The sequence below is a fragment of the Herpailurus yagouaroundi genome, unplaced genomic scaffold (genome assembly GCF_014898765.1).
Source record: "Herpailurus yagouaroundi ecotype Mexico unplaced genomic scaffold, PumYag 100, whole genome shotgun sequence".
Taxonomy (NCBI): Eukaryota; Metazoa; Chordata; class Mammalia; order Carnivora; family Felidae; genus Herpailurus; species Herpailurus yagouaroundi.
In genome coordinates, this window is record NW_024412391.1 from 35,818,148 (window position 1) to 35,842,037 (window position 23,890).

The 23,890-nt window shown below is 42.6% G+C and overlaps 1 protein-coding gene across 8 annotated transcripts in view; it reads left to right on the top strand.

Annotated features, from left to right (window-relative positions):
* ELMO1 (engulfment and cell motility 1) overlaps positions 1–23,890 on the top strand; it is a 641,219-nt gene that overhangs the window by 611,587 nt on the left and 5,742 nt on the right. For all 8 annotated transcript variants that reach the window (XM_040472227.1, XM_040472225.1, XM_040472231.1 and 5 more), the window contains 3 exons: positions 3,893–4,000; positions 11,731–11,813; positions 22,560–22,637. In XM_040472227.1, coding sequence (XP_040328161.1) covers positions 3,893–4,000; positions 11,731–11,813; positions 22,560–22,637 — 269 coding nt within the window. The remainder of the gene's footprint in view (positions 1–3,892; positions 4,001–11,730; positions 11,814–22,559; positions 22,638–23,890) is intronic.

Consider the following 23,890-nt stretch of genomic DNA (forward strand, 5'->3'; position numbering starts at 1 on the left):
CCTTTACGGCAGCTCCACCTTTGAGACTGACACACACACATTATGATGCCTTGAAACCTTCCCAGAACTAATGACCCCAGCCTTTATCCTGAGGAAGATACTGGCACAGTATCCACCCATTTGTTTATGAGTCAAAACAGCTTCCCCAAGCCAGTTCAGCCCCTCTTCCAATATTTTGTCATCCTTCCAAGATTTCCTGTTTGATGGGGAGCAACAGAGCAATCACTTAGGTCTGTGAGGTACCGATCTTTTTGCTCTCTACCATTGCAGTAGGGGACTGAGAAAGAGGAACTTCTAGAGGATAGGAGGGGAGTTAGCCAGAGGAAGGAGGAAAACTAGAGGAGTGTGGTATCCTAAAAGTCAAGAGAATTTAGGCCTCCTGGAAGGAGGACATTCTGTCAGTTGTGCACCAGCTATTGTTAAGGCGGGATTCTGGGTAGCCTTTTGGGTTCCTTTTAAGCAGATGTCAACGGCAACTTTGCAAAGATGGTTGCTTGGCCTTCAGGAACCCTGACAGACTCTCCGTTTCTGAATCGAAGCATATGTTACACAAGAGACCTTGCCTGTCCCTATTTTTCCTTGCAGTATGGCCAGAGTCCCTGAGTCCCTGTCCCTACTTCCCAAACCTGGGAAGCAAGTGTTTCCACCATGTTTCTCTTATTTGCCACTAAGAACTAAGGGAGCCTGTTGCCCTAGAGCTTCTTGGCTTTGTCTCTCATTGTCTGCCTTTCACCCTAACAGTTTTTGTGCTGTACCTAATAGAGTGCTGCATGTTTTGTAGGCACTCTGCAAATATTCACTGGATAAGTAAACTTCCCTTGAAAGTATATGCAGCAAAAACTTTTGAAGTCTTACGAACGAACACAAGTTGTGCATTTTACTGCACAAGATATCTGGTTATACCACTTAAATTTTTTAACACTCACCAGTGTATTGAGAATGAATGATCTTTGATCTTTGATTGCATCATACTGGCCCTTGGGCTTTAGGTTCCTACCATTACCCTTAGAGTTTATCCCAGCTTAAGAAGCCAGGGATCCCTGGAAAGAACCGGTTGGGACCTTATTCTAAATAAGACCTGTATATCCCAGTGCACAGCTAGCTCACTGACTCCTTGCTGGCTTTCTGTCACCCTTCAGTTGCTCACTTAGCTAAAAATCGCACCGCCAAGGTATCAGGGGAAGAAAGCTTCGTAGAAAATCTCTCCAGCTGGCTTTGGACAGTCACCGCAGGCTATGTAGGCAAGGTGAAAGTTCCCTTTGGGGAGGAGGAACCTCCACAGCCTGTCATTCAGGCCCCCCACCCCCTGAGTACTATTGCTACTCACGGCCAAAGCATGGCCTGCTCCCTTGGAATTCACAGTTCCTATTGTGAATTACAAATCCGATTCCCAAATGTGTTCTTCATGGAAAATTGATGATTACATGTTTGCCTAATTGAAATGACTGTGAATTATTCAGGGAATAACTTTATTCTCTGCCTTTGAAATACTCTCCCAGGAAAATGACCTATGTTGTATGTATGGATATAATTTTGAAAATTGAGCAACGCCAGATGTTTCCCTAGCCAGCAAATAACTTTTCCTTTCCTCCCAGATTTTTGCAGAAGAGTTCAGATTCTTTTAAAAATGTGGATTGCCGGGGCGCCTGGGTAGCGCAGTCGGTTAAGCGTCCGACTTCAGCCAGGTCACGATCTCGCGGTCCGTGAGTTCGAGCCCCGCGTCAGGCTCTGGGCTGATGGCTCGGAGCCTGGAGCCTGTTTCCGATTCTGTGTCTCCCTCTCTCTCTGCCCCTCCCCTGTTCATGCTCTGTCTCTTTCTGTCCCAAAAATAAATAAACGTTGAAAAAAAAATTAAAAAAAAAATAAAAAATAAAAATAAAAATGTGGATTGCCATATTATGAGTACATTCAAGAGTTCTCAAACCCTATTTATAGATGAGGAAGATAGGAATCCCAAAGGTGTTTTGCTTTTGTAGATCAAGTTGGGGCATTTTCTTTGTTCGTTGTGTGGCTTTTAGTTCCATTTTTAAATCTTTCTTTTCTATTAAAAGAGTCCTAGTTAAAATATAAGCTTTGCAGTGAAGGCGATTTTAGATAGAAAAACCCTTTCTTTAAAATGTTGTGATAGCTTTCTAGTCAGAGCAGTTTCAAAGCAATACATGTTTGTAGGCACAGTAATGAGGTGACTTGACCAAGGCCACCATGTTTGCCAACTGCATCATTGCACAAAGGGGCTTACAGGTCATAGATGCTTTCAACATCATAGATGCTTTGTGCCTTAAGCATTTTGACCAAGTCCCCTTGGGTCCTCATTTATCAATTTAACCAACACCAACTGTGCAACCCCCATGTGCCAGGCACTGTGCCAAGGGATTGGGACAGTGCAATTATGAAGACAGTGGCTGTCATTAGAGAGCTCTGGCTTCACACTGTCCAGGCTCATGAGTATCCTGAATCCTCTTCTTCCATCAGTCATTGTTAGCAGTACACCTGCGAGGGCAAGTTGCCTAGGGTTTGTGGTAAAGAAGGGGAAATACTAAGATGCTTAACATGGGGGCACTAATAATCAAAGAAGACACTGGGGCATCCAAGAGGATGAGGAGAGTTCCTTCAGCAGTAGTAATCAGAGAGGGCTTCCTGGAGGAGGAGGCATCTAAGCACAGCCTTGCTTGAGAGCTTCACAAAGATTGCTGTCACAATTTAAATTTCTTATCTATAAAAAGTGTTTTTGCCTCCCCCCTACCTCTCAGGCTTATTCATTTTTATTACCTTGGAACACAGAGGAAGTTAAGTTGAGGGAGTTATTTGTAAGTATGGTCCTAAGACCCTGGTCATGTCTAGTTCTTTATTTTTGTCTTAATTTTTTTTTTATTTTTTGAGTTTCAGGTGTACAATATAGTGATTCAGTACTTCGTATATTACAAAATGGTCACCACAGTAAGTGTAGTTACATGTGTCACCATACTCAGTTGTTACACTACTACTGATTGTGTTCCCTGTGCCATACATTAAATCCCCATTCTTAATCATTTCATAAAGGGAAGACTGCACCTCTTAATCCCCTTCTAGTCATGTCTATTCAGAGGACTACACTCTAGGAATTAGAGAGGAGATGATTGTGAATATCCTCATTCTTTGGATAAATCTCTGAATCATTTAGGTTATTTCCTCATAAACTCCACCCCTTATGTGTATCACTGGCATCCTAAAAATCCATTTGTTGATTAATTTGCATGTATTAGCCCCAGGGGTGGGGGTTCGGTATAGCAACTAAGATGTGGCACAAGTAAATTACCTCAACAGTTTTAAAATCTCGGAGAGGAAAGTGGAAGCAGGGGAGTTCCAAGAAAGCTGCTTTTTCTACATTTCCCTCCCCACTTTTGCCAGACCTAAGAGGATAGGGAAGGATGCCCATAGTCATTATAAATACTGATGAAATGACGCTCTGGAAGCCACCACCGCAGAACACCTGCTGCCATTATGCCTGAAGGATTTAATAACCTCCCCAGTGGTTACCCAATGTATTTTAGTCAGGACAGTGCTAACTAAATATCAAAATCAAGAGGCCTATTGCCCAGGGCTCTAGAATTCCTTCCTTCCTGAAGACTTAAAATTTAGTGTTTATTTATTTTTGAGAGAGACAGAGACAGAGACAGAGCACAAGTGGGGGATGGGCAGAGAGAGAGAAAGACACAGAATCCAAAGCAGCCTCCAGGCTCCGAGCTGTCAGCAGAGCCCGACGCGGGGCTGGAACTCACTGACCGCAAGATCGTGACCTGAGCTGAAGTCAGACACTTAACCGACTGAGCCACCCAGGCGCCCGGGATGTCGATACTTTTAGAAATCAGAATCACTTACCTTATAAATTTGTGTTTTTTTTTTTTTCCTTCAGACAAGTTTTGGTACTGTCGACTTTCACCCAACCACAAGGTTCTGCATTATGGAGACTTGGAAGAAAGTCCTCAGGGAGAAGTGCCCCACGATTCCTTGCAGGACAAATGTAAGTGGCTCTCCTGTGTAGGAGGACTGAGTTTGGGTTGTTTGTTTCTCTTCCTGGTCACAAAATAGCACGCAGGAAAACTACCAGCCCAAATAAATCCACTGGACGTGTCTCATCTTGTCGTAGGTCCTGGCCTGAGCATTCTCATCACGTACGAGACCCTGATAGACTGGGGCTTCGGGACAGAAAAGGGGAGGGCACAGAAGGAATGCTCACATATCTTTCCTGAAAAATGTAAAGCTGGGTTTCAGATGTCCACTTTCACACTACTCCTCCAGTTGCTGTTTTAAGGAGCAAAGACAATAGAAACCTGACTCTGTCGATTGCCTTTTTCTGATGACCCAGAATAATTTTCCATGAATCATGAACTTGATCCCTACCGCATGTACTCATTATAGTTTAGTGTATCCCATGACTGTAATGCAGAGCTAATGGGAGACCCCAGGATGGCTAACCTGCTTCAGAGAAGTAACTCAGGCATTTAAAAAATTTATTTATATTTTTTAATGTTCATTTATTTTCAGAGAGAAAGAGGGCACATGTGTGTGTGAGACAGGGAGGGGCAGAGAGAAAGAGAGGGAGAGAGAGAATCCCAGGCAGGCTCCACACTGTCAGCAGGGCTCAAACCCATGAACAATGAGATCATGACCTGAGCCAAAACCAAGAGTTGGTAGCTCAATCGACTGAGCCACCCAGGGGCCCCTGACACTTAGAACATTTATGATCAGTTACATTCTATCATCAGCTAAAATACATATCCCTGAAACACATATTATTTGTATTTCTTTGCTGTTTCTGTACAATTCTATTTTAATGTGTATGTTTTTGAAGAGCCAGTAATTTGCCAGATTATTTTAGCCCAACACCAAACCAGGTCCAGGTTCTTAGACAGTATTAAGTGTGCGAATTAAACCAAGTATTATATAAACATTAAAATACATAAAGGTGATACATTCATTTGGAAGAAAAATGAGATAAAATGAACATAACCTCAGAGGACATCCCAGTTAGAGAAATCAGAGTGGGAAAGAGTGAGAAAACAAATAAAGAACACTATTAAGTAGCCTTCAAAAGTTACACGGACCCTGCATAAGTCATCTCAGCAGGATGTAACAGACTGAATCCTTAGCCCCAAGCCCCAAGGTCTTTCCTCTCATCACCCCAGGGCCCAAGGAAGTCAGCTCTGTACTACCTTCCTTGCAGCCCATGGCCACCAAAGGCAAAAAGTAACCACAAGTGACAAATGCCTGACACATTCAGAATCTGCGCTGACATATCAGGTGGACAACCTAGAAAATTCTCTCTTCCTCCAGCTTAGAAATGGAACAGTCTAGTCTTTGTAGAGTCACTTAGCTCGGAAAGCAAGCTTGTTTGCTTTCATAGGAGCACTGCTTCTCTGGCCCACATTATTGGCCTCACTAGTGGAAGGTGGAAGAAATCTGAAGCCCACAGCTACAGCGTCTGGGACAGTGTCTCGGCATTGGCAGCGTTCCAGGCCTCTGCCTACAATGAGGATCCTCCCTTCAAGTCTCAGAAAGCCTTCCCCATTCCACCATGGACAAGCCAGGCCAGTGGTTCTCAGAGTATGGTCCTTGACCCGTGAGCAGCATCTCCTGAAAATTTACTAGAAATACAGATTCTCCAGCCTCTTTTCCAGTCCTACTGAATCAGAAACTCTGAGGACAGGGATCGGCAACCTCTGTCTAAAACAGACTCTCCAGGCAGTTCTGATGCACACTCAGAATGAGAACTGCTGAGCTAGATACTGCCTGATAATCTTCGTGATGATTTCCTAAATTTGGCTTTACCAGTAAGTAAATATTGTAAAAGAACAAAAAAAAAAGTGATTTGACAGTGGGTTGCCAACTTTTCATTTTGGTAAAAAAAAAAGTCTAGTAAGAAATAAGATCTAACTAAAATTTAATATCACATTCCTTTCATTAAAAAAAGAAGGGGGAGGGGCTCTTAATCATGAAAAACAATAAGAAAGAGCTGAAAGACCTAATCTTGGAATATAGGACAGTTGCTTCTACTAAATTAAATTAGCTTTATTAAAAACTCACAGCTTGGTCTTCATTTTCCTCTCTTTGCTGTTCACTGGTGAAAACTTACTGGCAAAACTTTGCTCGCGAACTTGGAACTGTCCAGAGGCCAGCAATTTGGAATCACTGCTACAGTGGGAAAATGAAGAGTTAATGGTGACTATTGCTCAAAGCAAACAGAAGTTTTTTGGTTTTTTTTTTTTTATGTTTATGTATTTATTTTTGAGAGGGAGAAAGAGTGAGAAAGAGAGAGAGAGAAAGCTACGGAGGGACAGAGAGAGAAAGGGAGACAGAGAATCCCAGGTAAGCTCCACACTGTCAGCACAGAGCCCAGCATGGGGCTCAAACTCACCAAACTGTGAGATCCTGACCTGAGCTGAAATCAAGAGTTGGGATGCTTAACCAACTGAGCCACCCCGGCATCCTGCAACCAGTTCTATACACAGTCTGCCACAGTCTCATTCTTCACCTGACCACGAAATAGGGAAAGTGGTCTGGGGAAAACACACACACACACACACACACACACACACACACACACACTCAAACACACTTGCACACAGCATAATTCATTTTTTTTTCCCACATGGACCAATGAATCAGCTTTCCCACTCACTGGACATATTATTTATTCCCGTAGTTATAGGGATATAATCCACTTCTCAACTCACATATAGGCATTTGATTGGCATTGTTTACAGGTGTTATATGCAGCACCCCCATTCTAGCTGTTTCTGTTGCTTAGGAAACTGGTAGCCCAGCTCCTAGAGAAGGTCAAGGGGTGGACAGCTCCTGAACTTGTAGGGGCAGTTCCTGGGCTTGCCCACAAGCTGATGCCCCTACCCCCAGTTCTACCAAGGCCTGCACCCCCAGGAGCCCAGGGTAAAAGTAACCAGATATAAACCAGGAATGCCAATGCCAGAGAGAACCAGCTTGCCAGGGTGTTCACAGAGGAGCAAGGTTAGAGCTGCAGATCTCTAAACAGCTTTTGGTAGTGGCCACAGAGTGATACTGGTCCTGGGAAAGGGTTACAATCGTCCGTTCTGACAATGGCTCCAAAACTCTAGTCTTACCTTACCTTACCTCTGCAGCCTTTGAAATCCAGTACTTCGGAGTTCAAAAGAGTTTCTCCATTAACAGTCTATCCATTGAAAAATAAACCAGGAATGCATACTTGTACAGGTGTATGCATGCAGGGGTGTGTGTGTGTGTGTCTGTGTGTGTGTGTGTGTTCTTGAGATTATATCTGTAGGCACATGTGAGCCAAGGAGGGGGTGTATTCACGTAAATAAGTAAAATGAACCTGGTATGTGCTCGAGATGAGAAGCCCCATCTTGGGAAACTAAAGTCTGCTGCTTCAGGCCTGGCACCTGGTTTGCCTTTAATTCCAATTCCATGGGCATTCTGCCCATCATCTTAGAGCCCTTAAAAGTCATAAACCTCATTCCACTAGAAAAATGAAATGTTCCTCTAATTAATTTCAAGTGCCTTGCTCTTGTCATGTACGATTGCCCTCTCTTGAGACCAAGGGGGAAATTGTCTTCCGCCCCTTGAGTTAATCAGTGCTGAATATTGAGATATTGATGAACCAAATAGTGTAATTGAATCTTCTTGATATAGAGAGTGCGAGTAAAGATTGAGGGCCTCTCCTTGGCTGTCTTCATCCCTGAAGGTTTAGGAAGTCTCTTCTCATATTACTTTTGTTTGGCAGGAGATACGGCCCTACATCTCTCCCGCTAAGTTTACAGGCTTGCATCACCCTCACCAGACACTAGACTCCATTGCTTTCCAGCTGTGCCCCAGGCCCCTCAGTGCCTCCCTTTGAAAGAATCTAGGCCAGAGCTTCTCACCCCCACATCCAAGGGGCCAGAAAGAAGGCTCACTCCCTTGCACAAGGCGATTAAGCCTATTACAGAGGGTGGGAGGGGCAGCTGAGACAGCAAAACAGAGTGGGCAATTTGGGTCACTGAAGCACAGTGAATACTTCAGGTCCCTTGATCTATAGAGACAATTTAACATTGATTATTGGTAATGAGAATAATCGTGGACAACATTTATTGAGTGCTTACTATATGCCAGGCACTATGCTAAGAGCTCTACATAAATTACCCTCTCACCAACCTGGAGAGGTAGACATGATTGCCCTTGTTTTACAGTTAAGGAAACGGAGGTACAGAAAACGTGGCCGGGAAACAGAACAGAGATCTGATTGCAGCCATCCAATTCCATGGCCCAGGCTTTTCCCCACTACCTGTGCTGCCTCGATTAGAAGCCAACAATGATCCTGGCTCCTGCAATAGGACTTCATTCTTGGAGCAACCATATGAGTAGCTGATGCCATAGTTTCCACATTGCAGATGAGGAAGGTTAGGCTCCAAGAACTTAAGCCCAAAGTGGTACAACCAGTAGGTGGATCTAGAATTCAAAGCCAGTCTGATACCAAGGGCACAGCCCTTCCCACCACTCTGTGCTGCCAGGATAGAGATCAGATTCTTCATTGAACTGAACAGGGATAGGATCAGCCTGTCCCTCCTCTGAGCGTCACCACTCACCAGAGCGTCTATGGAGCTGTGTCTGCAGCAAGGGCTCTTGGCTTACTAGCTACTTCCTGGGGTGGTTTCTGCCTCAATGTGGCTCTCAGTGGTGAAAGTTAAAACTATGTTGGTGGCCATGTGTGCCTTTTCAATTGTGTTTTTGTTTTGAATCACAATTACAGATCCTTCCACAGATATCAGCAGTTAAAGAGTTTCCTAGAGAGTCTGAAGTGATAACCACATCTGGGGCTCTGTTCAGCATGATTTGAGGATTCTGACAGCTTCCAAACGTAGGGAGTAGTCATGACCAAGCAAGGGAGGGTAGGGTAGAAGAAAAAACAGTCCTGACTCTGTCCTCCACTAACTATGTGACATTGTATAATTTATTTCCTCTGTTGAGGCCTCAGTCTTCCCATTTGTAAAATGGTCGTATTGGATGAGATGATCTCAGTCCAGCTCAAACTGAGAAAAAAGGGCAGAAAGAAATGAGGCCATACCTCCAAAGATTTAGAGTGGACTGTTGGGTGCCAGCAGGGGCCCTTTTGATTCCCATATCTCTCGGCACCCTTTCTTTATGCTGCTCCCACATAAAAATGCCTAATGGAAACACTAGCCTGACTTTGAAGTAATCAGGAGCCCGCTCCTGCCTCCTCAGAGTGTAGATTCAAGAGCCGTGAGTCTGATTCTGCTCATGGGAATAGAAAGGACGGCATTCTAGCCTTCTGATGCCTAATCTTCCAATGCATCTAGAGACAAACTATGCAAAGAGCAACCTTTAAAAGCCATGCTGTATTTTTAGAATTTTGTGTTTCCTTTTAGCCATAATCCTGTGAGTAATATAGCAGCTTGTCTCCTTGACAGGGGACAATGCATATAAAAAACAGAATATGTACTGCCACAAGCACAGTAGAAAAGTGCCTTTTCTTCCCCGAAGCCTCCTCATTAGAGATTCTGAAGACTACTCCCACTGTAGACCTTTGTGTTACTCTTGTCCCGTTCCATATGATGGCTTTTCAAAGCCAAAGGGTAACTTAGTATTTATAGATTGTAGAAACTCTTTCTAGTTCGTTGACCATGTTATATATGATACAACAAAAGACTCTCTGCACAGTAACTGTGACTCAAACTCCATCTGAAGCTTGAGAAGGCTTTTGACTTAGGATGTTAACTCTTTCACAAATTCACTTCAGTGTCGGGTTTTCAACTGAAAAGTAAACACGGAGTTGACCCAACTTCCCAGAGGACCCAAATGTCCACTCCTGGGGTAGTGATTAGGCAACCCAATTGACCACTGAGGGGAACAGGGCTGATCACTGGTTACAAAAAATGGACCTCAGAAGAACTGAAGTCAGTGGTTGTGGTCAAAAGTAGGTCCGGGAATTATAGAGACTGTCTTTAGGAAGATGCCAATTCAAAGGGGCCAAACAGAGACAGGAAAGACATCCCAGGTAAAGGATTCTGCCAGTGAAGATAGGCTGCATTGCTGACTTATGCTGCGGGAACAAGTGACCCCCCCCCCCCCAGATCACAGGGGCTTATGATGCTAAGAGTATATTCTCATTCATGTTATGTGACTGACATGGGGTATGAAAGTGCTGCCCCACATAGTCACTCAGGGACACAGGCCAGTGACTGCTCTGCCCTCCCACAGCTGTGCCATCTGGATGGAATATATGGCTTGTTCAGTTTCTGAAGAGATTCTGGTGGACAGTGACTTTTTACTGCCTCTGTCTAGAAGAGACTGGCATGCCGTTGCCTCTCACATTTCACTGGCCAGACATAATCATGTGGCCCCACCTAACTGCAAAGGTTGCTGGGAAGTGTAATCTTCCATATATATGTCCAGAAAGGGAGGAAAGCCAGATACCACTCAGCACAAGTAATTTCTGCCGAAGGGATCTAGAATTAGGACTGCGGGATGAAGGAGCAGACATGGTGGGGCAGATAGCAGGGAGTATATGCAGAGATTCCTGGAAGAGTTGATCAAAACCCCACTTTTCTCTGGGGCTAAAGAAAGCTCTCAGGGATATGGACAGATTTGAACAAAGTCTTAGGAATTTTAGGGTACCTGAAAAATGTTAGCTTTTTAAAAGGCCTTCCTGTTGTATCATTTTGATATTCTATATATTTCATAATTTCGTCTTCGTCTAAATCTCTCCCCCACAACCCAATCCCCAATATAAGCAGGGGAATTTTAATTATGAAATCTCTCATCATCTTCTCCATTAAGGGAGTCTAAGACATTGGTTACTTGAAGTTTCTGTAGATCCTAAGTGGGCCTCTAGATTCACAGTCCCTTGTGGAACTACAAGATCAGGGATTGGAGAGGGACAGGTGACTTCACAGTTTTTTAAGCTATGGTTCCAAACCATCCCACTGCCTTCCCTCTCTCAGGTGATCTTGACAAAAGTTTGAAACGCACAAACCCGTCTTTTATCTTCCTCCAAGTCCTGAGTAAGACATGAGATAACATCGTTTTATCTAAAACTGCATTATTCTCCAAGATAAATACCGGCTACCATCTCCCTATCAGAAAGGAATGTTCCCTTTATTTAATTGAGTTTACTTTCGTTGTCTGTAAAACAGAGATTACAAAAATCTGTCTCCCAGAGTTGTGAGAATTAACAAGGTGGTAGAGAGTGAGGATTTGGAGAGCGACTCTTCAGATTCAGATCAATTTTTTGTGGTAAGGTTGCTTCTCCTCATTATCCAAAACTCAGAAGCTAATAGCTTCTCAGAAGCAAAGCACTTGGCATTGTTCCTAGCAAAAGGGGTCTTGCCTAATATCAGGATTAGCACCACTGGTATTATTATCATTATTATTACTACTGATTCTAGTACCATCACTTTTACATGACTATGATAGCTTTTCTTAGGAATTTGTTTCACAAATGGGCATTTGTTTCACAAATTCTGGTCGTGAACATAGACTTTTCTCCCCAGGGATGCTTTTTAGCAGACTATTTTCCTTTCTGTCCCTGGGACCCTGCCTGACTCCTCTTTCTCTTTTTGCCTCTTTTTTTATTTCCTCTTTCTGCGGTAGTTTCTCAGAATGACAACTGCGCCCGCCGACTCAGTGCTCACTCCTGACTCTTTATTGACATCTCAGCTTTCACATGGTGTAGTTACTTTCATTTTCTCTTATGAATTGCAGTGCCGGTGGCAGATATCAAAGCGGTGGTGACGGGGAAGGACTGCCCTCATATGAAAGAGAAAGGTGCCCTTAAACAAAACAAGGTATGATTCCGAAATTATTGCAAACAGTTCTATGCACACCGTGCAGTCAGCAACTGTGGTGGGCCCAGCCCTGCTTTAGTAGCAATGCGTGTGTGCGTGTGTGTGCGTGTGTGTGTGCGCGCATGCGTGTGCTATTGCATATCACTTATTCTGCCTTCCTTCGTCCTTTCCTAATGCTTTTACATCTCTCAGCCTTGTGATTTCACTGATCACTTTCTTTTTTTCTTCATGTTCTTTTTTTTTTATTTGAATCCAAGTTAGTGCACATATGGTGTAATAATGATTTCAGGAATAGAATTTAGTGATTCATCACTCATGTATAACACCCAGTGCTCATCCCAACAAGTACCCTTCTTATTGCCCATCACCCATTTGGTTCATCCCCCCACCCAACACCCCTCCAGCCACCCTCAGTTTGTGCTCTGTATTTAAGAGTCTTATGGTTTGCTTCCTCTCTGTTTTTATATTATTTTTTCTGCCCTTTCCCTATGTTCATCTGTTTTGTTTCTTAAATTTCACATATGAGTAAAATCATTTGATATTTGTCTGTCTCTGACTGACTTCACTTAGTATGCTACACTCTAGTTAGCATAATACACATCCATGTTACAAATGGCAAGGTTTTATTCTTTTTCATCGCCAAGTAATATTCCTGTGTGTGTGTGTGTGTGTGTGTGTGTGTGTGTGTGTGTACCACATTTTCTTTATTCATTAGTTGATGGACATTTGGGCTCTTTCCATAATTTGGCTATTGTTGATAGTGCTGCTATAAATGTTGGGGTGCATATGCCCCTTCGAATCAGCACTCATGTATCCTTTAAATAATTACTGACTAGGGCGCCTGGGTGGCTCAGTCGGTTGAGCATCCAACTTCAGCTCAGGTTGTGATCTCACAGCTCGTGAGTTCAAGCCCTGCGTCAGGCTCTATGCTGAAAGCTCAGAGCCTGCAGCCTGCTTCAGATTCTGTGCCTCCCTCTCTCTCTGCCCCAACCTACTCGCATTCTGTCTCTATCTCTCTCAAAAATAAATAAGCATCAAAAAAAATTTTTTTAATAAATAAATAAATACTTAGTAGTGCAATTGCTGGGTTGTAGGGTAGTTCTATTTTTAATTTTTCACAGAACCTCATCACTTCGAATCCCCACCGCCTCTTTCATTTTCTCACTTCCTGTCCCCTTCCAACCGCAGGAATTGTCCCTTATTGTTGTCACCCAGCCCTCTCTCAGGCCTTCTCCACTCATCCCCATCCATTCTCAGGGCCTCTCCTAACTTCTCATTTATGTTCATGTTCTCCCTTCCCTGACTTCCTCCCCAATCTCTTTCATTTTCATCTGCTGTCCTTACCTTCTTAAAATCTTCTCTGGAGTCTCTATGAAGCCTGGGAAAGGCAGAGACCAGATGATTCAAAATGTTTTAGAAAACTTAAGGGCCTGATAGCCTTCACCATCATGGAAAGTACTGTGAAATAACTGAAACCCATCTTAAAGGAGAAAACTTCCCCAAAGGTGAATACTGCTTGAATCTCCTTCATGTCACAATATTTTTCACCCTCCCCTCCTAGTTTACCAACCAACTGATCATCATAACAGACCATGTTCCATACTAGAGGGCGTGGGGAGGAGGCATTATCTGAAAAGGTGGAAGAATTTCCTTTGCCCTCAGTTTGGAAGTATTTGCCCTTGGAAGGGCCATCAGGGAGCCAATTATTTGTTTCTCCCTCTCAGTATCTTGTAATACATAGTACCCATCCATGAACAAAATTATTCAGATTGATCTGGGTGCTCCAGCCACCTTGGCACCAAAAATACCACCCAGATCGATAGGTTTCTCCTTCATCGTCCATGTCTGTATCTAAGAGGAATGTAAAGCTTATACACATCTCCTTCTCAATCAGGGTTAAAGTGAACAATCTCTGATCTGTAATTTCAAATGTTGTAAGACAAAGGGGAATCCACATCTGCATAGGATGACCCTGTCTATGGTTAAGGAAAAACAAAAGTGCTGTGAAAGTACTATATAGGAAGATAAAGGGGAGCAGATACAACTAAGAAGGCCGATGGCAAGATCATTGTTTTTTAAGTTACATAAGTATTACTCACCTCAACTCTATGTGAATTCCTTCTTTGTCAAGCCTGTCACAACACCATCACGCAGTTCACTTGACTGACAAGCGTAATGACACGAGAGCATATGCCTAAGAGTCTGTGGGTCATCCGTTACACCGCATTTCTCTCTTCTTCATGATATGGGGAAACAGGGGTTGTACTTCTCATCAGATTTCAGAGGAGCATCCTTAACTTTACCAGCAAACTAACTATACCAGCCTTCACAGTCTGCCTCCTTTACCCACTGAGATGCAGTAAACAGTCTCAGGGAGCACTGGCTCCACTCGGTCCCATGGTTATATAACACTTGCCGCTGAGCAGGAAACAATGAGGGGAAATTGACAGCAACAAGAGTTTATAACCCAGAGAAGACCAGGAGAGGTGTAGTTGCTGGCAAAACAGATTGCCAGGACTCATGGACTCTGAGTAGGGATAGAGAGAATTCTGTAAAATATGTGTGGAGAGATTGGTTTCAGCCCCAACATATAACGTGCTTGGGAATTTTCACCCCTATCCTTATAGTAAGAAGAAATCGAATAAAGTGAAAATCCACAATTTTCTTGGACCTACCAGAGAACTGAGGTTGCAGGGCAAACTACCCCCCACCCCCGGAATCTGGAGAGTCCGGTGTATCCAAAGAATCACAGCCAGATGTGCTCACCGGGAGCAAAATGCACCAGTGCTATAAATTGTAGGATCAGTTAAGTGAAAATTCTGATTAATTGCTTTAAGCTGAGTGAGGGCTAGTGTGAGAGGGAGGAACTTGGGGTTTCAGTCTTCTGGGGGTCGTACTTTCATGAGCTTTACCTCCAGGAACCCTAGAGATTCTTGCAGGGAAGAACTGAGAAGGACCACTCCTCATGTCTCTGGTAGGGGAAAGGGAAGAGTAATCGTAAAATATGCCAGAGCCTTCTTCATAACAAAGCCCTTTTTCCTATCTAGGTGAAGACAGTTTCCCCCATTTTACCCCATTTTAGCCTTTCTGCCTCAACTGTGGAGTTGGGCGTAGGGGAGAAACAGTCAACAGCAGTCAGAGCCTCAAGGAAATTGATAGGAAACTCTGCAGCCAAGAAAAAGGGGAGGGGTATGAGGGGAAAGGGAAGGCTATGCAACTTGAGAAGGTGACAGCCACAAGATATAGAGCCCCTAAAAGATGAGGACTTAAGTGGGAAATTATAGAAAACTGTCCCTCACCCATGTCCTAACACCACACTAATAAGACTCCAAGATAATAATGTTGGATCAGGGCTGAAAGATCTTCAAGGCATAAACTCTCTCTGAGGAGGAGTACTTAGGGAACCCCAAGTCAGTAGAGGAGACAAAAACAGGGACACTACAGGAATTTGAAGCCTCTGGCACTTATAGCTATAGCAAATGTTAAACATATCCCAATTCCTTGCCAGATCAACATAAAGCATCACTCTAAAGGTCTATGTATCTTACTTCCTATTACCTGACACAACATGTCTAGATCTCAACCAAAAAATTATAGGAATGCCAAAAAAAAAAAAAAAAAAAAAAAACCAGCCCGAAGAAACAAAGCAATCATCATCAGAACCAGACTCCATTATAACACAGATGCTGGAATTATCAGACAGAATTTTAAAATAACTAGGTTGGGGGAGCCTGGGTGGCTTAGTTGGTTAAGCGTCTAACTTCAGCTCAGGTCATGATCTCATGGTTCGTGAGTTTGAGCTCCATGTCAGGCTGACAGCTCAGAGCCTGGAGCCTATTTCATAGTGTGTCTCCCTCTCTCTCTGTCTCTCTCTCTCTCTCTGCCCCTCCCCCACACATGCTCTGTGTCTCCCTCTCTCAAAATTAAATAAACATTAAAAAAATTAAAATGACTAGGTTATAAGTGTCATAGGCTCTAATGGAAAAAGTAGACAACCTGAAAAAACTGATGGGTAATTTAAGCAAAGAGATGGAAACTCTAGAAATGTATCAAAAGGAAAGACTATCAATAAAAACACTGTAACAGAAGTGAAGAATGCTTCTTATAGGTTTATCAATAGACTTGACATGACCAAGGAAACTATTAGTGGCTTAAAGATGAGTCAACAGAAACTTCTAACCTGAAACGTAAAGAGGAAAAAAATGAAAACATTAGAACCCCAAAGAACTGAGGGACAATTGCAAAACGTATAACATATGTGTAATTAGAATACCGGAAGAAAAAGAATGGAGCAAAAGAAATATTGAAAGAATGGCTAATGCAATCCAAAATTAATGACAGACATAAAATCACAAATCCAGGAAGTTTAGAGGACACTAAGCAGGATAACTACTCAAAAACAAAAACAAAAACCACTTGGGCATGGAATATGCCAACTTCAGAAAACCAAAGACAAGGAACTGAAAGGAGAAACTCACAAATCCATGATTATATGGGGATTTCAACACCCCTCTGTCAGTAACTGATAGATGAAGCAGACAGAAAATCAGTAAAGATATTGATGACCAGAAGAGCACCATCAGTCAACTTGATCTAATTAACATTAGTAGAAAATCCATCTGACAACAGCAGACTACACATTCTTCTCTAGCTCACAAGAGACATTTCACCAAGATAGACCAGATTCTGGGCCATAAAATATATCCTAACAAATTTAAAAGAATAACAATCATACAAAGTATGTTCTCAGACCAGAGTGGAATTAAGCTAGAAATCAGTAACAGAAAGATAGCTGGAAAATCTCCCCAAATATTTGGAAGTTTAAGAACACACTTCTAAATAACCCATAGTTCAAAGAAATCTCAATGGAAATTACAAAATAAACTAAATAGAAATAAAATATAACTTAATGTGTGGGATGGGGCAAAAGCAGTGCTTAGAGGGAAAATTATAACATTAAATGCATATATATTAGAAAAGAAGTAAGATTTAAAATCAATAAATTTTCGGGGCGCCTGGGTGGCGCAGTCAGTTAGGTGTCCAACTTCAGCCAGGTCACGATCTCGCGGTCCATGAGTTCGAGCCCCGCGTCAGGCTCTGGGCTGATGGCTCGGAGCCTGGAGCCTGTTTCCGATTCTGTGTCTCCCTCTCTCTCTGCCCCTCCCCCGTTCATGCTCTGTCTCTCTCTGTCCCAAAAATAAAAAAAAAATTTAAAAAAAGTTGAAAAAAAATAATAAAATCAATAAATTTTCTACCTTAGGAAACTGGAGAAAAGCAATATAAGCCTAAAGAAAACAGAAGAAAAGAAATAATTAATATTAGAGTAGAATCAATGAAACTGAAAACAGTAGAGAAAATCAACAAAGGCAAAACTTGGTTTTTAGAAGAGATTAATAAAATTTATAAACTTCCAGCCTGAGGAACCAAGAAAAAATGAGAAAAGACACAAGTTACCAATATCAAAACAGGTGTGGGGATGATGATCTCATTTGAGCGGATGATATGTGTGGGTGATGTGGCCTTCCTGTGTCAGACTCCTCTCCCCTTAGAGGAGATCAACAAAACAAACTGAGTAAATGGAATTTTCCAGTCTATTTTGGATTTTGGTTTTTGGTTTTTTTTGTCATGGAACTCATGGAAAATTGAATGGATGGATGGATGGATGGATGGATGGATGGATGGATGGATGGATAAATGAGGCCCAGTGCTATAAACACATAGATAAATAGCCAGTAGAGGCTATTTCCTGGTATTCACTGGTCTAGATGTTCTGGTCACCACCAGCTCTTCCAGGCTACTTTGAAGGCTGAGATAGGCAATATGTCTGCCAGCCTGGCTCTTTCATTCCATACACATGAAAATTGTTTGTCTTGCAACATCTATAGTGTTCATACACCCAGTTCATCAGGCAAAACATCAAAAGGCAAAGAGGAAACCGTGGGTTCTGAGAATTGCCTTCCTCAATCCCACACACCCACACCCCTTCTCCTAGTACTCCACAGGGCTGTTGCTCCCTACCTCTGGGACTTCTGGTAGAAAAGGGGAGACCTGCAGCTTAAAAGGAGACCTGACCAAAATGTGTCCACAAGAGATCTGTCAGTACATGGTAGAGGAAATAACTAAGGTGTGTTGCTGGCTCTTCAGACAGTTTTTCCAACTAGAGGGTAGGTTCTGACATTTCATGTCATGGGTCTTTTGGTTAGTTTAATTGCTGAGCAAGACAAAGTGAGAATTAGGGTCCATAAGGGAGACACTTCATTAATAGCAATATATTGGTAACTGACAGGACTTCTTACTCATTCAACATCTGATATGGCAGGCACTGTCTAAGGTCCTGGGAATAGGAAAGGGAAAGGAACCAAACCTTTCCCTGAAGGCACAGGCACTTGTTCCTAGAGTCATTCACTCAGTCAGCATTGGATGCCAGTCAAGATGAGCTCTGAGCGTAAGTAGTGAACATAGTCCCCAGAAGGAAGATCTGACCAGATATCACTTATATGGATAGGACTATCCTTGACATAGCAGAAGCTTCCCTCTCACCATGTCCTAGAATCCAGCTTTTATTTTTCCAATGTGATTCATGAACCTGAAATAAGAAGCAGATTATACTAGAAGCTAATGTTCTAGCATCAGCTTGAAAACCCTGGTATTAACCCAAAAGCCCTTTACTGAGATTTACTTTATTCATCATTCATACTCATATGACATTGAGTATCTTCCTTGTACCATGCCAGTGTCAGGAGCTAGGAATTGAAAGATAAGCACAACCTGGCCCCTGGCCTTGGGTGTCTAGTAGATATAAAATTTATGTGCCAACATGCAATTATAATCCAATATTGTCTATGCCCCAGAACCTTTAAATACAGGGAGAGTCTGGGAGACTTGAAAAAGGCTCCCAGAGGAAATGGTATCTGAGCTGAGTTTTGAAAAGGAATTGTTCAGGGGTAGAAGCAAGAGGAAGACTTTCTAGGAGGAGGAGAGAGTATGTGAAAAGGCACAGGGGCTTTCCAATATATGAAAGAATATCCTCTGATTGAGAGACATTGAATTTACAGTATAGGATTGATAGAGACAGAGAGAAGAAAATGGGTGGGAGAACTATTGGCTGATAATGCTAAGATAGATTGGGGCCAGAAAGTTACAGCTGCCTGAAGAAGGCAGTATCCTCTATTATTATGTACTACATGAATGAGTAATTTTTGCCTTCTAAAATAGAAACTCAAACTCATAGAGATATAGATGAGCAGCAGTGTGTTACAGCTATGAAATCTACTGCTATGCCTATGGCCAATTTTAGCACACACACACATGCCAAGTTATACCCTATGTCTTTAATCAAAATGCTTTGCCCTCAAGACGACCTAGATACATGGTGGAGAACCAACACAGTTCAAGTGAATGCTGGGAAAGATGGCCAAATAAGGCATGTCACCCCAAAACAATAAAAGGAATGGCAGCCAACACTGGATACTGAAAATATGTTGTATCAAACTCTACTCTTGTGTTCAGTCAGTCCATCATTTGACCCCTGGAAAATGGCAATCCTTAAAACAAAGTGCCATCCATGCCCAGAATTTCTCTGAGCTCCCCTGACCTAGCATGTCTTATCACTGGTCTTAGGGCCCATGAGTTGAGGATGGGGTCAGAGGCCCCAGGGCATGGGTTGGGGGGGAATCTTCAGTTTCTCCTGCCTCCCATATCCCCAGAATTCTCCCATCCCAGGACTTCCTTCACATGCTGAGAGATGTGAATTAATGGAATAGAAGATGAAAATAAGGAGCTCCTGAACATTGTTTTTCACTGAATTAAATCCAGAGGGCATAAAAGACCTTACGTTGTGAATAGCAAAGCCCCAGAGCATCAGATGTCTGAGTGCCACGGAGCGTGATGAAACCCAAGAGGGGGACGCTCCCCAGACCCATGACCACGACTCTACCATCTCCTGGCACCTCTTTCCCTCACAGACAGTTTGGACAGGTGGCAGCTTCTGGAGTGTTAGTCCAAGAGGTGGCATCGCTCCCAGCTCTGTAGCCTCTGTGCTTGAAGTGCTGAAGAGCTGACCTCCACCAACGACTCAATGACAACAAGCCAGAGACGTCAATAAAACTCATTACAGGCGATAGCAGCCTTTAATGCAGTCATGTGGTTCAGAGAATTAATTCCTCCCACCCCTCCTAGGCAGCTTTAGTGAAATGAAAGTGGGGATTGACATCGTCACGAATTTCCCATTTCCTGCCTGTGTTTATCAGGAATCTAGGTCATGACAGCTCCGTTCATTCACTCACGTCCTCACTGGTTTATGCCTTAGGAGGGCAGAGCCTGAAGTTTGCAGGCCCCCTCCTTTCTCTTCCTTCTCTGTGCCTCTGCAGAACAGACGGTGTCACAAGGACAACCACACTGACACTCTGGCCTCAAGTGACTTTAGCACCTAGTCAAGCAGCTGCTTCTGGGCCCTGGTGGTGTTCACACTGGCTGTCATTTGCAAGGGGATGATTCACGTGACTGCCCTCAGCAGAGGACCGGTTGTCCAGCATCCGCCCAGAAATCTGTTTGTGAATTTCACCTTTTTCCAGTGACCTCTGAAGCTCACCTAGGGTGGCTGCCAGGCTGCCATATACTGACTGGTCGTTCACAAGCAAAGCCTATCCTCCCCTTTCTATCCAATCGCTCAAGCATGAGTCAGAGGGTTTTCCTGAATGTTACTAAAATTTGTAAAAAATCATTTATATCAATGTTCCTAATCTAAGAATAATTTTTTCATGAATATATGAGATCAGAGCTTATATTTTATTGAAAAAAAAGTTTTAAGCTTTTTTGAAAGAAAAAATAATCCCAGCATCTTAACATGATTTTCATTTCACATAATTTGCCTCCAGTCTCTGTTCACAGGTAGACATTGTTCATTATTGTGATCAGCATGTAAATAACATTCATTTTTCTTGATTTTTGTCACATCAGATCAGTTCTTCATAATTATTATACTGAATGGCTGGCTGAATATACTTCTCTGCTCACTTGTGGTTTCTTTACTTGTTTACCCAAAGTGGGGAGGACATTTATTTGGTTCTCATATTATGCTCTTACAGGTAATAATGTATACAGTTTTTGCTTGGTTTTGAGAATTTTAGGAATAATCCCAGGAATGAGATCCCCGGTTCTTGATAAGGATTGCCTGAATGGTTTTTTTAAAAAGATAACACCAATTTATGATATCACTGTAGGGCTCATGACAAACTAAAAGACCCAAGGGAGATGCCAAGCTTAGTGGAAAAAATATTTTTGTTTCGTTTGGTGAGCTCTTTTTTGTTTCATTTTAATATTATTGGCCTTCACTGGGCAGACCTGAATGGGGGCCTGAGAGAGAAGAAAAGAAAATGAGGATGGGGTAGTTTTACAGAAGCTCCCATTCTTGACTTGGCATTCTTTGCTTCACTTGCTCCTACTTCAGGCAGGGTGAGGAGGCCGAAAGAGTGTGAGATCCTGGTAGGTCTGGGCTCAGAACAAGAGCTGTTCCTTCCTCATGAGTCAGATACAGACAAACCTCATGAGAGCCCAAATAGCTGGATGGTTGACTTTGTCAGGAGAGGCATCCAGCTAATGCTAAGCCTTCAGAATTCACTTGGCAAGAACTCTTTAACCCATTTGAAATTCTGAAATCTGGTGGCATTGACCTCATCTAGACAGATGAGGTCCATCTTCTTTCTGGGGCATTCTTGCTGTGCATGAGTGGCCAAAGGCAATCCTCTGATAGATGTTAGGCAGAGAGTGATGTGGAAAGCTATGCCCTCCTGAGAAATTATGCAATATCTGTGTGTTATAACAATGTAGAGCACCAATGTGGATACACTTGGCCCTTCTCCAGATTAGGAGCTGGTAGGGTGTTGAGATGTGCCATAACTGTCATCTTGCAAAGATTGTATCCTGCTGACTGCTCAAACTAGTAGAATAATCATTGTGCCCAATACTGTACAGCACATAGAATTAAATTCTTAAGACATACATACATATTAGACATGACAGTGTCTCGGCCAAGGTCATACAGGTACAATGAAATGGCAGTGGTGTTTAGTCCTTGGCCCTTTGTGTCTGACTCATAGCCTGCATTCAACAGGCACTCACCAATGAAGGAACCCAGGCATTCTGACACTGGGCCCTTGCTTCTCCGTTATACTCTGCAGCCTCTTTGGATAAAATTTAAGTTTTGTGTGGCCTTTGCTCTACAGTAGCTTAAGGAACAAAGGGCCTAAAGATAATGAGTTCACCCACAAGCCTCATGGACTCCCATGTAGCTTTCATGTTTTAGGAAGCTCAGACCCACATGGACATCTGTGTATTTGGGGTAATCAATGATAGAGCAGCCCTTAATCTGCTGGTTAGGGAAGAGTTTACTATTTCTCAAGGCCTCCCTGGACCTGGAAAGGAGATGCTGAAGAAACAAGAGTGGCATGGCTTTGGGGCTATATGGCTTTGGACAGTCATTTAACTTCTCCAAGCCCTTGCTATAAAAGAGAAATGATCACACTTGTGCAAGGATTATCTTGAGAATTGAACGAGATGGTTCATGCAGACTTCCCCTGAATAGAAGGAAAGTGTTGTGAACCTTGGAAAAAAAGGATGCTCCTTCCCATCAGCCTCACTGACAAGCCCCTCTTGTGTGGGCTTATTCCACGTTCAGTCCGCAACCATTTGTAACTGTGGAACGAATGTACCCATTCTTAACGTGGTACTTTCTCTCATCCCTTGCAGGAGGTGCTTGAACTTGCTTTCTCGATCTTGTATGACTCAAACTGCCAGCTGAACTTCATAGCTCCTGACAAACACGAGGTAAGGGTCTCAGTGGGGTTAATTTGTGAGAGAGTGTCACATTTTCTCTAGAAGAGCAAGCAAGAGAGAAATATTGGAAATAAATTTCATTTAAAAAAAAAAGCCTGTCTAAGAAAAATCATGAACAAAGGAACATCTTGTTGATTTGGAATAGAATGGAGACTTCTTTAAAAACTGCCCATTATAGGGGCGCCTGGGTGGCACAGTCGGTTAAGCGTCCGACTTCAACCAGGTCACGATCTCGCGGTCTGTGAGTTCGAGCCCCGCGTCGGGCCCTGGGCTGATGGCTCAGAGCCTGGAGCCTGTTTCCGATTCTGTGTCTCCCTCTCTCTCTGCCCCTCCCCCATTCATGCTCTGTCTCTCTCTGTCCCAAAAATAAATAAACGTTGAAAAAAAAATTAAAAAAAAAAACTGCCCATTATAACCAATTCAACCTCTTACTAGCTCGACCAGTAGTTCATGGTAAAGAAAAAGAATGTACAAATGCTTCATACTCAGCAAGGACATAATTGTCGATTTGAAGAAGAATCAGCCCTGGTCAAGCACTGGTTTTCACTGAGTATTTAATTTTTAGTCAGGATCTTCCCAAGATAAACGTGTCTCTCTTCTTTAAAACATTTGATGAAGTAGGTTTTCTACCATGTTTCTTTAAGTTATTTTAAGAGTTTTGGGCTGTCTCTGCTGTTGGAATTTTATTTTTGAGATGATTTTATTCCTTTTTGACATCTTGTTATATGTATAATTTGTTTCTCTTCTTGAAGCACGCTGTCAGCTATATTTAAAATATTTAGCATAGATCTAGGAAAATGTATTTGTAAGGTGAAATAGCAGCTATGGTTGATTTAACTTGTTCTCTTGTAAACCAGAGCCCAATATTATGTTTGAAACTCTTATTTTTAGATGATACCATTCAAATTTTTGTTTTACATACGGTTGCATAAACAGCTTTTAGAAAGGAAGGGAACATTTTAATAGAACCTGACTTTTGTTTCCCATCTCCCCTAGGAGACTCTGCTCATTTAGAAGTTATTCAGTATCTAGTTTTCACTGGTTTAAAGCTTTTGCATAAAATTGTACATCCCAAAGAGAGAGGAAAGATTAGATGCAAATCCTGCATTTAGAATGGTGCTTAAATGTAATTCTGTGTTACTTGACATTTAGTTTGCAAAAGGGTATGACTTTGTCTTCATCTTTCTGAAAATAGATACTGTGTCCTACCATTTCTCTTTTTAAACAAAATTGTGGTTATTCAC